Source organism: Neopelma chrysocephalum, unplaced genomic scaffold (assembly GCF_003984885.1).
Source record: "Neopelma chrysocephalum unplaced genomic scaffold, ASM398488v2 Primary Assembly neopelma1_142, whole genome shotgun sequence".
Taxonomy (NCBI): domain Eukaryota; kingdom Metazoa; phylum Chordata; class Aves; order Passeriformes; family Pipridae; genus Neopelma; species Neopelma chrysocephalum.
Window position 1 is genome coordinate 2024115 of NW_020897804.1, and position 14157 is coordinate 2038271.

General features: G+C 37.5%; 1 protein-coding gene across 1 annotated transcript in view; it reads right to left on the minus strand.

Moving 5' to 3' along the window:
* The window catches only part of UVSSA (UV stimulated scaffold protein A), a 53582-nt gene that overhangs the window by 24896 nt on the left and 14529 nt on the right, over nucleotides 1–14157 (minus strand). Inside the window, exon 7 of the mRNA XM_027699894.1 lies at nucleotides 6299–6410. Within this exon, the coding sequence (XP_027555695.1) occupies nucleotides 6299–6410 (112 nt within the window). The remainder of the gene's footprint in view (nucleotides 1–6298; nucleotides 6411–14157) is intronic.

Sequence of the window (14157 nt, forward strand, 5' to 3'; positions counted from 1 at the left end):
TTTAGAGCAAGACCCAGATAAACTGAGAAATCACTGCAGTAAGCAAGGAAAAAGCTTAAGTATAGTTTTTATAACTTCCATTTAGGCAGCACGTGTTTGTCTGTTTAGTGATTTATCACTCAGTAAAACCTCAGCAAGTTCATTCCCAAATAATAATGTCATAAAAAACATTGGTTTTCTTTACAGCTAAGCAGGGCACCATCATTTGGTTAATCATGGTGAGACACATTTTTATGGCCAATAGCTGATGAAATCCATTGGCCAGATTGCTCTTCAGACTTACACCTCACCCCAAATAAACCACCTTACCTTATGTATGAAATAGAGGTTCCTGTCAGCAACAGAAGCTGCTGTACTGACCCCACACTTGGCTTCTCTTATTTGCCACCCTTGAGTCAAGTCTAATTCATGATCACTGCCATGATAATCAACGTCTCTCCTGAGGAAGCCCAGACTCCCTCCCATTTTAAAAGCTATTAAAAAATGAATTTTAGAAAATTTTTCAAATGTGCCTGCCACTGGGCAATCCTAATAACAGAAAACTAAACAAAGTATTTCCCTAAAAAATCAATAAGCACTGAAAACAGGTGTTCCACTGAGTATGTCCGAGATGCCTAGATGATGTAGTCAGGGATGTAAAATCAACACTTAGGATTTGTGCATTTTCCCCTGTGATTTCCAGAAGACTTTCATGTGTACTATTAAAAATAACTAAAACCCCACAATAGAATAGAGGAAAACATAACTGTAAAATCAAGAGATATTAGTTTTGTTTCAACTAAATCCATTAGATGTTTCCATGAAGGAAAAAAGACCAGTATGAAAGTTATCATTTCTTCAGAGGCCAGAATAGGGGGGATCTGTTTTGCTTTATCAGCACTTACATGTGTGTTTTTTTGCCAAGTGTAGCTTTAAATCTGTTATACAAACCAGAAAAACCTTTTTTTTTTTTAAATGGGAGAAAAAACATGTAGACATAGGATAAAAGATCACATTACCACTGTACTCAGTAACTAAACCCACTGGTTTCCTAATTCCTACATCAAAAATGAAAGAGAAAAATAGAGCTAAGAAAGAGTGAGCACAGTGCAGCTCACAGCAATACCTGTGTATGTTAGATGACATGTCCAGCTTCAAATTCAGTGCCCTTGTTCTCAGTGTGACACAGATGGAACATTTGTACTTGACCACACAAAGACATTTAAAAGCATTTAGGAAAACTTTTCTGGAGGGAATAAAAGAACCAGATGCCAATAAGTTAGTAATTAATTTTCCTTTTTTTTTTTTTTAATTTGTAATGATGATTCTATGATGTTCCACATTTCTGAGGCTGTTTAGTTTTAATCACTGTGTCCCCTGCATGTCTTGGTAGATGCCCGTCAAGAGAATAAAATTTTTAAAAACAATATGCATGCAAGTCTACAGATCAGACTATACCTAGTCCATATAAACAAGTACATTTTCTGAATAAATGCCCCAAAATGCATGACTTTTACTGCTTCAAATCAAAAAATTCAATCACACATTAGTCTACACAGTATTGTATTGCCATTTCTAATACAGGCTTTTTCGTGTTCTGAGAAGATGCAAAAGCTATAAACCCCCACACGCTTAACGAATGGTCGCCACAGCAAGTTTATTTATGTCTCTAAAATGCTCAGTGAGAGCTGCAATAGAATGAATGGCTTCTGTGGTCCAAAGCACTCCCAATTCTATGTAAAGAACCAGGTGACGACTTCTCTACTAAGGAAACAGTAGGGGTGTTCACCTTATTAGTTCAATTGGGGTATAAGTGTTCTTTCTCATGTTGCTATGACTTTTCATATTAACAGCAACAACAAAAAAAAACCACAGAGAAAAGTATGGCTCAAACACCATCAGATTAGGAAAGGCAGTGTGGGGACATCTAACCCACAAAAGCACATCACTCTGTGACAGGGGAAGAATTTCTGAAATGGATAGAACTAACCCTTGGGATTTTAGAACAGCAGCTTTGATCCCAATATGAAAGAAGTCTCAAGCAGCCTTTAAGATGCAACATGAATCACTGAAGTAGCTCTCAGGGACCTAAAAACATTCTGGCTTAAGGCTCACATACAAGAGAAAAAATCTGTTTAATCACAGTTGAAATAACGGTTTGTGTTCTTGACTGTACAGTCATTCCTCACAGAATTTTGGATAAGGATGAAACTTGATAACCAACAGACTGCTTCCATGCCAATATTCCCAAGTCAGATGGCTTCCTCGTAAAAGGGCAACAGCAATTCCCTGTCCTCAGAGCATTATTGCATAAGTAAGTTCTTGAATGCTTGTATTGAGACACAAGCAAGAACTATCAACTGAGGTGGGTGCAGGAAGGAATCTCTTATCCTGGCATCAACACCAAATTCTGTCAATGGCACAAGAACGACATCAGGAGCTGCACAGTTCCATCCTTACCTCATCCACCTTTAAGGCTTAATGCCAATGCAACTTCCATCTGACCCAAAGGCTGGAATGTGGAAAATCTCCAGTGGAAATCTCTAAAGCTTTCCTTTAAATGTCCTTGATTTTCCAGGGCTTAGCAATACCAGCCATACAAGGGCAATGGAAATCAGCAACATCAGTACCGAGAACAAGACCAACCTTAAGAAAATTATTTTCAGTGTTGTTTCTTTCTCAGCCCAATATTCCTCTTTAGCAACCCAACATGTCTAAAGTGGACTTGGGGTCCCACAGGGCTCTCGTCTTTTGCAGACATCAGGTGCAAGTGTAAATAAGGATTATACAAATGGGAGGTCGTTAAAAGTCTGGTAATGCTAATTTGGCATGACACCCCTAATGGGTTATATCTTCACACTCCAGTTATCTAATCACCTAAATTCTTTTAACAAATTTACATTTCATTTTATACATGGAGATTCAAATTGACTTGCTCAATTCTCCCTCCACCCAAACTATACCCGTGCTCAGTTCATTCACATATTTAATACCCTCATCAATTTTGAGATCATCATCATCAACCACATATACAAACAGATAATACAAATGCGTGTGTCTACACAGTTGTGTATAAAACTTCCCTTGTCTCTAAATGTCTTTTAATTTTTTAAAAGCTTCTCAGATCTCAGGAGAACCACACAAACATGTATGCATCATCAGAAATAGCGTCTCAGCTTGAAATTTACCTTGTTGGTAGGATAATTCCATTTTCCTAAGAGAAGTGACAGGGAATAAATTGACTTTTAAATCAATAATTTACATGTCATGTTTTGATCCATTTCCACAGTCACGTTTTACAACTTTGTTTTCCTGTTTAATATAAAAAGTTAATCTGGTTTACTCAGGAAAAATAGCAACAAAAAGAAAAAAGCTTTTAACCGTTCACACCTTCCACATAACACTGGGATTTTATTTTACATGGAAGGCTTAATGTTCCAGTTAGAACATTCCACTTGCACTGACTCTCATTTTCTAAGCTCAAAGTTCTCTTCAGCTGTGAGAAATGTAGCAAAACCCCACCTGAATCACATTTAGATAAAGGTAAAGTCACTGCTGTGATCACTGCACTAGCTTATGGAAGCAAAAGGCACATTTAATTAGAGAGGTGGCTGCCTAACAGCCAGCTCTTGATGAGAACATGCTGCTATAAAATCAATATATTATTGTGTTTTTTAATATGATAATTCACTTTCCTAAACAAAATGTGTCAAAGGGATTTTGGTTTTGCATATTAAAAACAATGCAGAACAGAGCCCAATAGAAAAAATTTTCCTCATGCAGACCTGAGGTAATCACAGAGAAGTCAGTTGGTTTATGCAATAGTTATATATTGGCTTGTGAGATAGATTTTTGAACTAGTAACTCACCAGTTTGTCCAAGAAAGCACTTAAGTACACAAAGACAGAAGAAAGCATGTGCTTGAAAGACTGCCTGAATTCTTTTCAGGAAGTCTGAGTTATTTTAAGACCCTTTCCTGAACTGGGAATTTACTTAATAACTTTAATGGCAGCGATTAAAGCTGAATGACTTCAGAAACACCAGGAATGATTAATCCTTTCAAAATGTTATTTTTAACAAACACACCAGGTAAAGAACAGCTGAGTGTGACCATTAGCTCCTCCACAACTACGTGTATATAAAGTGAGAGATTTTGTTTCCTGATTTATTGACTTGCACTGTAATGTATTTTCCTATCAGCAATTGTTTAAATACAAACTGGGAATTTCTTAATCTCTTTTATATAGATTTTTATATATATATACACTCAAATATCAATTTTATATGGATTTTTATATATATACACTCAAATATCCTGGAGTAGATAGCAGGCTTGTCCTTTTATGCTTTTCCATGAGGAGGAATTCAAATAGTAGCCAAATATTGTGTTAGGGTGATAAAAAAGGGTGGTAAGACACTTTGTTTTTAAAAAATGTGTGTCCACAGGGAAGATGGGACAAAAAGGAAGAGGTGAATACATTTCACTTCCAGTGGAAGCTGACAAGTACAAACAGAACTTTTGCAGGTTAGAATTCTTTAGGCTGCTGTTAAAGATATGGAAAATGAGTTCCAGTGCCTGGAAGTATTACAGAAATACCAGCTTTGGCACAAGGAATACTGCCAAAGGAAGGGGGAAAATAAAAAAAGAACCATAGCTATGTAAACAACTAACCTCATTTGTTCATTCATTTACTATCACTACCAATGCTTTGGACTCTTTCATCAGTCACACAAAAATAAGAAGCCTTTCACAACTATCTGGAAGGCTGCTGCCTTTCTTTTCCATTATATTCCTTTTCTCAAAATCCCATTATATTCCTTTTCTCAAAATAATCAGAATTTACTCAGTTTTTATTGCAAGACTGACATAGTTGGGATAACCAACACACATCTCAATACTCCCAATTCCATTTCATCTTCCCCAATTCTTGGCTGGACAAAGTAAGTGCCCGCAGGCTGTTTCAAGCAACACCTACTCCAAAAGCCACACCAAACCTCGCTGCAGCTCCCTGCTCAAGGCACCAGCCTAATTCCCAGTCCTCTAAGAATCTATAGCTGAAAATTTCCAACTTTATTTTAAAGGCATGGAGGAAGAGAGTCACCTGCCTCCTTCAAACAAGCTGGAACCAGCCAGTTGGACTTGCTGCAAGTCCCCTGAGGTGGGTAACACTGATAATCAAGGCAAGCCTTACTTCCCAGGCTTATCCTGGTAGGTTAAGTCTAGATGGGGTAGATGGACTGAGGCATAAGCAGGACTTCACACCTGGAGACACCCTTGAGCTGATCCCAGGATAACTACAGGTGATTGTTACTGACCACCTTTTACTGTCTGTAGCCAACTTTGATGGCAGAGGACAGTAAAAAGGTCACTTGAGCTACATAAACTTGGCTTTACACAGGCACACCCCTTTTTTCAGCAAAAAGAAACATTTGACTTATACAGGTAACAGCTACAGCCTGACTTTCAAGATGGAAACTGCAGATAAATGAAAAATAAGCATCAATAGGACTGAAAAAGGCACAGCACAGCACAAATCTTACACAAATACTCAGAGAGGAGCAAAGAAGCAAGACACTTCTTACAGTGGCCAAGATTTTTAACTTCTCTGTGATGGCAGTTACCCTTTCCTTCTCTACAATGTTCTGAAATCTTATGAGTCTTAAAATACACAATTTTGCACAGAGGCAAAACTGCAGACTTACTAAGTGAAATGTACAAAGGACAAGGAGTAATGTACCAAAACTGAATTATTTAAGATGAACTTTCCTCAGTAACCCACCTCTCAATTTCACAAAAACACATTGTAAGTATACCTTTATTTAAAAATTACCTACTTAGAACACACAAACAAAAAGAGCCACCTTGCAGAGCTGTAAGTTGGCCACTCTATGGGAGGAAGTGGCTGTGCATCTCCAACTGCTACCAATGCAGGTGGTGGAACAGAACCTTCTCCCCTCTCACCAGACTGTCACCAGCATTTCTAATATTCCTGCTCATTTACAGCTCCACTTTGCAGTCCCTTCACTCTCAGTATGTGTTTTGCACACTTACAAGCACCCACGGAGCTGCCTCTGGCTCTTAACTCCAGTGGAACAGGATGGAATGAAATAAGCTGCTGGTCTCAGTCACCCCTGCTCCTAGAAAGTATTTGTTTATCTGGAGCCAATCGCTGTTCCTGTGTCCATGTAATGACTTCCTCAGAGCAGGCAGAGATTACCCACACCACTGATCACTTTATTACTTCAGAATGGCTGTTTATTTACTTTAGTGCAGCAGCAACATGCAGGGATAAAGCTTGTCACAGCTGGGCAAACTCACCATATTCCTTACGCAGGTGGTCTGGAATGTGGGGCTCATAACCTTCCTTCTCAGGGACCTCCACAAAGTCATCTTCATCCTCGTCCTCGTCGTCATCATCCGAGGCTTTCATCTGCAGAGATATTTTTGTTGGGTTTTTCCTTTTTTTTAGTAAATGTGAAGATTGCTTTTCATTTCCCTTCACTCTGAAAATATTTTGCAGGCATCTTGACAGCCCTACTGAGACTGCTCTATGTCAAAACTATTTCCCTAATTATGTATTTAATCTTTATCTAAGATTAGGCCTTTGCTTAACATTTTATCTCTAAAGCCATACTCTATCCTAAGGGCTTCTTTTAAAGCCCCTTTTATCCATTAGAACACACACAGTTGGTGAAGTCTGAGAAAGTGTGAAGCTATGAAATAGACCAAAAAATCTTAAAACAACATCAAGATTTTGATTTAATGAGCAAATTATAGCCTTACCTCTTCTCCTTTGGATGATTTTACTCCTTTAGCAGCACCCAAATAAAATAGTCTGTGGCATGTTAAATGGTATCACAAACTGTTTAAGAGCTCAACTCCAGAGCAGGCAAACAGGAGAGGAAGCTGATGAACTGGCAAGTTAATACTGATCCAAGCAGGAATATTCAGATCTGTATACTACAGTGGTTCACTGTGTTTCTTCACAACAGCACTAAAAATAACTGGCAACATTCATTTCTTAGCTAATTTGGTACACCCCAACCATTCATACCATTAAACTGCATACGCTGTTATGGTTAAGATCAACAAAACTGGATTTTTTTAAAATGTGCATTTGGTCTGTCTTGCAGTCTGAGTATCTACAAGTAGTTGAAAAAAAAACGCAGTTCCTACCAACTAACCAGGGTAATTCATTCACGTAAGTGGTTTCCTATACCTCATTTCATTCTGATATACTGTATATATACCAGTAAATCTCTACATTTTTTCTAAGCTTGTTCCATACCTGAAAATGATTTTTTCTTCTAAATTACACGTAAGCTAAAAGAATCTGTGCCACCAGACACGGCCTGTACTATCAGAGCTTTAAAACAGCAAATGCTACCTTAAAAAGGCAGCAATGACAGAGGCTTTACACTTTATTTCTTTTGCCCACCTTCAGAGTCATCTAATTCCCAACAACAACATAATTAGCACTTTATTGTAGTTTCCCATGTGCTTTTACAATTCTAGGAAATAATAAGGGGTGTCCACTAAATCCAACCTTAGCACAGGCTATCACTTTTTTCCACTTCATTGCAGCAACCCGAAGCCACAGATAAGGAACAGCATCATTTTCAGTATTTTCAACTGTGTTCTTTACTCCTCTTAGTGCACCTGACTTCTGTTGATATTCATATCAACTCCTCTTTGCTACAAGCACCAGAGGATACTGCAGGTTTTGCCTGAAGCAGAATTTTCCCAATTTAATGCACTACTCTAATCTTGTGTCACAGCCGAATTCCTTTAAATCGTACATATACTCTGAAACCAAAAACCTAGAAACCAATCTTGATTTATTGAACATAGTTCAATATAAATAACTTTTTTTAAAAACTAGTATTTTTTTGGTCAGTATTATTTGTAAGCTGGAATGAATTAATTTGTAATACAGAACGTTAATTGATATTAATACACATTGATAGACATCAACCCATAATGAATGGATGGTACAAATTAGAAGTAAGATTCTTCCCTTTGTTTAAAAAGTTACTTTGATTTCAGAAAGCTGCAGTTCCAGTGAAAAAAAGAAAGAGAAAAAAAAAAAGATTTACTGTCCTGAAGAGTAGAGTTGATTTACTATTTCATTCTTACCATAGAACATCTAATTAGTCTTCATTTTAAAATAAAGACTCATCATAATCATGTTTGAGAGTACCCTGCTGCCAAAGACAGGTAAGAGCCACAGCTCAGTCTCTTCAGGACAACTATTCCTACCTCGAGAACTGCCAACATCCAGGCTATCCTGGAGGATCCTGCATCCAGGTTTACTTTTTATTTCCCACTGCAATTATTCTTCCTCATCTAAAAGCAAGCAGCAATTCAGGCCGTACCTGGCCTGGCCAAGACAGATACATACTGAGCCAAAATAGAGTTCTAACCAAAGAGAGGGTCAAATGTTCACCACCAATCACAAACTCCCAAAGCCACTAGACTTGAAAGCAGAACATCTGTGTTAAACTACAACTTTCAGAAGACCTTCCCAATGGCCTTTAGAAAGAAAAAAATCATCAGGCGTTGTACTGCAGAAGAGAAGAGGGCTAAATATTGAAGAGAGGTTTGCTTGTATTTTGGTTTTGATATTCTGCTGGTGCTGTCATCCCCTTTTCATCTATTAGGGACAAATTAATTAAATTCAGAAATAACCTCCACTCCTATTTTGCTGCAAGCTGGACAACATCATATTTTCCACACTCAGGTTCCATTTCTCATCTAGCTATTAAAAAAAAGATTTCACCAAGGTAAAACTCATCATAGATTATCTCAGTCTACAACTTTGTGCCATAATGTAAAGCTGATCAACTTTCACATCATGAAACAGGGAAGGTAAATTCAGTGTGATTCCATAGTTTTTATTCAGCAGTCTATAAACAAATAAACAGCAACAGGTTTAAGGAACTGAGAAACAGTGTCAAGAGAAAGAAAACTCGGTTCTGACTGATCATTTAACTTAAATTGCCAGATTATACCTAAAGTAGTGGGGATATAATACCAGTACTTCCTTGCATGTCATATCTGAGAGGACTAGAGGGAATGCTGGGTACTACCTTTAATTGAAATTTCCCCAAATTTGTTCCCATGTCACTGGGGGCATGTATGTATCTCTCCATACAGTAAACACACTAAAATTCAGTGGGCTTCTCTAATCCCCAACTTGAAAACTGCATTAGAAGCAACTTTGCTGTATAACCTGCATGGCCTAAAACTTTAAAGCACGTGAAAAGCCTGACAGAGAAAAGGCATAATCAGATGCAAATTCACTTTGTTTAGGTACAATCCATGAACTGTGCATTCAAGTACTATAGAAAACATTAATCATAGGAAACTGTAATTTTTGTTATCAGTCTAACACTAATCAAAAGGGAAACCTGTCACTACCGCTGACCTGTGAAACGTCCCAATTATACTCTTTGGAAATGACAGGAACACTTAACTTCCTCACTGAGTAAATGACGACGATCAATCAAGTTTGAATAACAATGAGCCACGGAGCTGAAAATTATTTTTTGTATAGAATCTACCCAGGAATTTATGAAAGGTGAAAAGCAACCCAAGGTTTTAGGGGCATTATGGCTTTCAGCTAGTGCAGCACATATCAAACACTAAACAGAATTTATGTGTTTTAATTTTCTAAAAGGTAGATGTGGACTTGGTGCTACAATGCATAACATATAATGCCAGATTTTAAATATGGGGGTCATTTTCATAAAATATTATGCGTATTGTTCACACCCTTGAATTTCCCTAGGGTCTTCTATTAAATTTAGATTTCCTGTAAAAAAAATTAACTGCTTAGCTAACTATCAGGAATTAAGCTCCCTTTTCCCTTCAAACAGACATAAAGTCTTCATCTTGATAAAATCTTCAACCAGATAAGTAAGTTATCTTTTTACTTTAAAATATTAAAGTTGTCCCTGGTGGAAATTCAAGAAGTTGCATAGTAGTCTTGGGCAGTTACATCTCAATTTACTTCATTCCACTGGTACTTCATCAGCACCCTCCCATTTATGCTGGTTTGTTCCATTCCCTTTCTACAGAAAGCGGGAGAGCTCATGGGCAACACTCTTAGTCAGAAAAGTATCTTTTTTCTTTTTTTTAAATTCCATTTTTCAAGCATGAAGAAAGCTCCAAAGCAATATCTACAGATGCAGTATGAAAACTCAACCACCTATAATCTACATTTCCACTACAGGTAAACTTCTTCAGTCAATTAAAAAAAAAAAAACCAACAAACAAAACAACAACAAAAAAATCCACCATTAAATCAGAAGAAATAAATATTTAAGACAATATTTTAAGTGGCAGAATTAGTAAATGATAATCCTTTAGGAATGAGTGGTTAGGTATTTGCAAACAAGAAAAAAGGAGACTAAGATAAAGACAAGCAATATGACATTTCTAGCGTGCCATGTCTGAAGAAGTGCAAGTGCAAGTGATAAATACCTCAACGTAAAGCTTTCCTTGTAGTGTACGAATTAAGCACCTCTAAGATAAGTAGTCATGCAACTGCTTATTTCTCAAGCACCTGTCAAAGAATGTGGGGGAAAAAAAGGTCCTGGTTTCAAATCCATTCTAATTATCAGGTGATATGAGGAAAGTCACTAACACAGGCCACCACCAGAGATGGAGGGTGAACTACCTCCCCTCTGTAACTAGAGAATGGATCCCCTGAAGGCAGACCAGATTCCCAGAGATCAGTGGCTACTTGCACCACCATTGCTCTTCAAGTTGCACGGAGAAGGGATCTTTTTTCCCTGTTAATGGCTCTAAAATGCCGAACTTTATTTATTTATTAATTTATCTAAGTCACAGAATCATTTGCAAAACTATTATTGGCGTTGGCTGGTTTTTCTTTTTTACTTGGTAGTGTTCCTGACTAGATATCTCACAGTGAGAGGAAATAGGGTTTAGCTAGGCAATTTCCAGATTCTTGAGCTGAACTTATTTAGATATGAGAATATGGTTTTAAAAAAAGATAGAAAACACACATGCATGACTTTCACTGTAATCACTTAAAACATCTTCTCCAGTCACCTGATTTTCACTAAAAACTTACAACAGTGCTGACTAGATCAAACCATTTACTGCCTAAGTCATTAAAAAAAAACTTGAAAAAGCAGATGTTTCCTTATTACTCTGCATTACTAAAAATCCTGGAAACAAACACTGGGTGCCAGCAGAAATGCAATTGTCTCTTTTACTTTGGAGTCAACACTCCAACAGCCTTCGGCTGTGAGTGCAGCTCAGGGCAACCACAGCTCCAGTTAAAGACGTTGTTCATCCATCCCAACCAGGAATAAATGCAAAAAAAAGCCTCCACCCACCACACAACACTTGGAAAGATGTGAAGAAAAGCTTTTGGTCCTTTTCTCACTTTTATACAAATTGACTGCTACATTCTGTTACGAGGATTTAAAAACCCAGGTCTCTGCAATCATAATTAAAGCAAGCAATAAAATGACTGAAATATACAATGCAATCAGTTTATAGGAGTAGATGTACAGCCTTTACTAATTATTGTAGAAAAAGAAGGAAGAGAAAAGATAGCACATGAAGTAGTCATATCTACTTACTGAAACACCACCCACAAACTACAGCTGGGACCATTAAATAAATTTTGCATGGTCTAATTAACTTGGTTTGCAATCTCAATTACTTTTCACCCAAGAAATCACTTTTGCTCAGTTTTATGTGTGCCTCTTTCCCTTTTAAAAAAAAAATGATGTAAGGCATCCTCAGACAAGTGAACTCTAAACTTCATTTGTCTTTCAGCAGGCTTGATGGCTATGCATTTAAAAACCCATTCTATCTTATAAACTAAAAATTAAATGTACTCAGCTGTGATGGTCGTCATTGCATCTGCTATTTATATGCTAATACCCTCACTGAAAGATCTTGCAAATTATTCCACCATGCCAATATCTCATGTGCATCTACTCAAAGCCAACTAAATATTTTCCTAGAAGATTTTGGTTAGGGAACCAGAATATTTATTGCCATAGAACCTAGTTAGAGGGGCAACCTTAAGCACATACATTTTTTTTTATTCAACCTCAACACAAAACATACTGCAGTCATGTTAAATGAAATTTGGGGACATTCTATGTAAGAATGTGACTGGGGTAAAAATAATTTCTTCAGTGCCAGTAATGGAAACTGAATAGTCAAACAGTGTATCTTATATGTAAAGACAAGTTCCTCCTTTTCCATTCCTTTATATATAATCATCCAACACAGGATGATGTGGAAATAAATGCTGGCATTTGCATGGATTTTAGAACCATGCTTGAGTTTTCCTGTGTGCAACACAAGGAAAACACAAACTATTAACAGAGCTGTATTTATAGGGACCTCCCACATGCTCTCCCTCCCCTTCACTCCGTGATCCAAGCATAAATTCAAACCTCGACAACTGCAAATTAGATATGTGGTCCAGGCAAAGCACATTTTATGTTTACCCGTAAAAGTATCACCATTCATTCTATTTGTAGTTGCTCAACAGCACACAGGCTTCTTGGCCAGGCTGACTTTTATTGAGGAACGCACTTTTCACATTATTTCCTAATTTCCAGAAGTTAGTAAAAACACTTAGAGGGTTCCAGCCCAACACTTAGCCCAAGTAGCTGGAGAACGAGCAAACCTTGCTTCAAATTGCTTTAGCAATATAACAACTACCCACTGAACCAGTTTTTCACTAAAGCAGTGCACACTAGCCAGAGTTTGTGAGTATTTTCACAGTCCTTACTCAAGGCTTACTCAAGACTTTGTGCCAAAGCCCTCTCTTAAATCAGTCTGTGTTACCAGCTCCTGCATCTCTGGACCCTGGCAGGCTCAAGGTCCCAGAAAAGCTGAGGAGGGATTTTAATAAAAAGCTGAAAAGTTTTCCTCAGAAAGACCAGTAGGTTTTACAGTGCAACAATTCAAAAAAACTTTCACCTTGATGAATCATCGCTCAAAGGAAATTGGTATGTCCAATGTACCCACTGGAGCAGCGTGGGCATTTACAGTTTCACAGAGGACAGCAAATAAAGGTGGTCTAGAAAACTGGTGCATTTAACAAAATTATTGCCTCAGGAAGACATTGCAAGGCAAGATTAGTATTTCTTTAGCAGTAACCACTCAAGATGAAGCCTCAGATGTATTTTCATACCTCACTACTTGGGCTCCTACCATCCAGCAAAACTAATAGTACTTGGTTGCATAAACCATCTTAAACCTTAGGTAAGTTCATTAAAAAGGCAAAAGTTCTCTTGCATATCCCACGTTTTTCATAAAATAAGTCACATTCAGTTTTAGTTAAACTACCAAAGGTCTCCAGGTCTAACAATGCTGTTCCATTTCATGCACCCCTGTGAGCTAAAAACAAAGTCTGCTACCTTATTTAATTAATTCCCCCAAAACAAAAGAGAATTGGTTCCTACCAAATTCATGCTGACATTTGATACCTATATTTAATTTGCTTTATCAAGAGTGACTATAGTGTCAGTCCCTTAAATGTCTTTGTGTAATATTTATAAAAAAATAAAGGTTGCACCTTACTTTTAGAAGTACAGCAATGTACTTGTCCCATGCAGCTGCTGTACATACATCAAGCACTACAGCTTATTACACAGTAAAAACCCAATATATTTAACAGCAGTATCTGGTATCTTTTGTTCATCCAGTTTTTCATTCACACTGGGAGATGAGCTAATCATGTATCACTCCATCAATCCGGATTCTCTGATTAAGTAAAGATTGACCTTCATAATCTGCATTACCTGAGTTTATTTGGCTTCTGAAAGGGACACTCTCACTATCTGAGCTTAGTGCTGCTACAGAAATCTTCTCTGGATTGGGTTCCAGCCAGTTCAGGTTCCTGCTGCAACAGGAGCTCTACTGTGGGTACAAGGGAGGCACTGGGAATCATTAGGGGAAGAAACAGAGACAGGTCTATCCCTTTTGATTTCTGGTTGTGTTCAGATCATATTTAAGCCAACCATAAAATCATTACAAAGATATATAAGATGCTGTTCCCTGTACAACAGCAACCTGCACAAAAAACTCCACCTGATAAGAAGTAGATCAGGTAGCTGCATAACACACTAAGAAACACCTGGTAGAATTTAATTTTTAACATTTCAGGAATTGTAGAA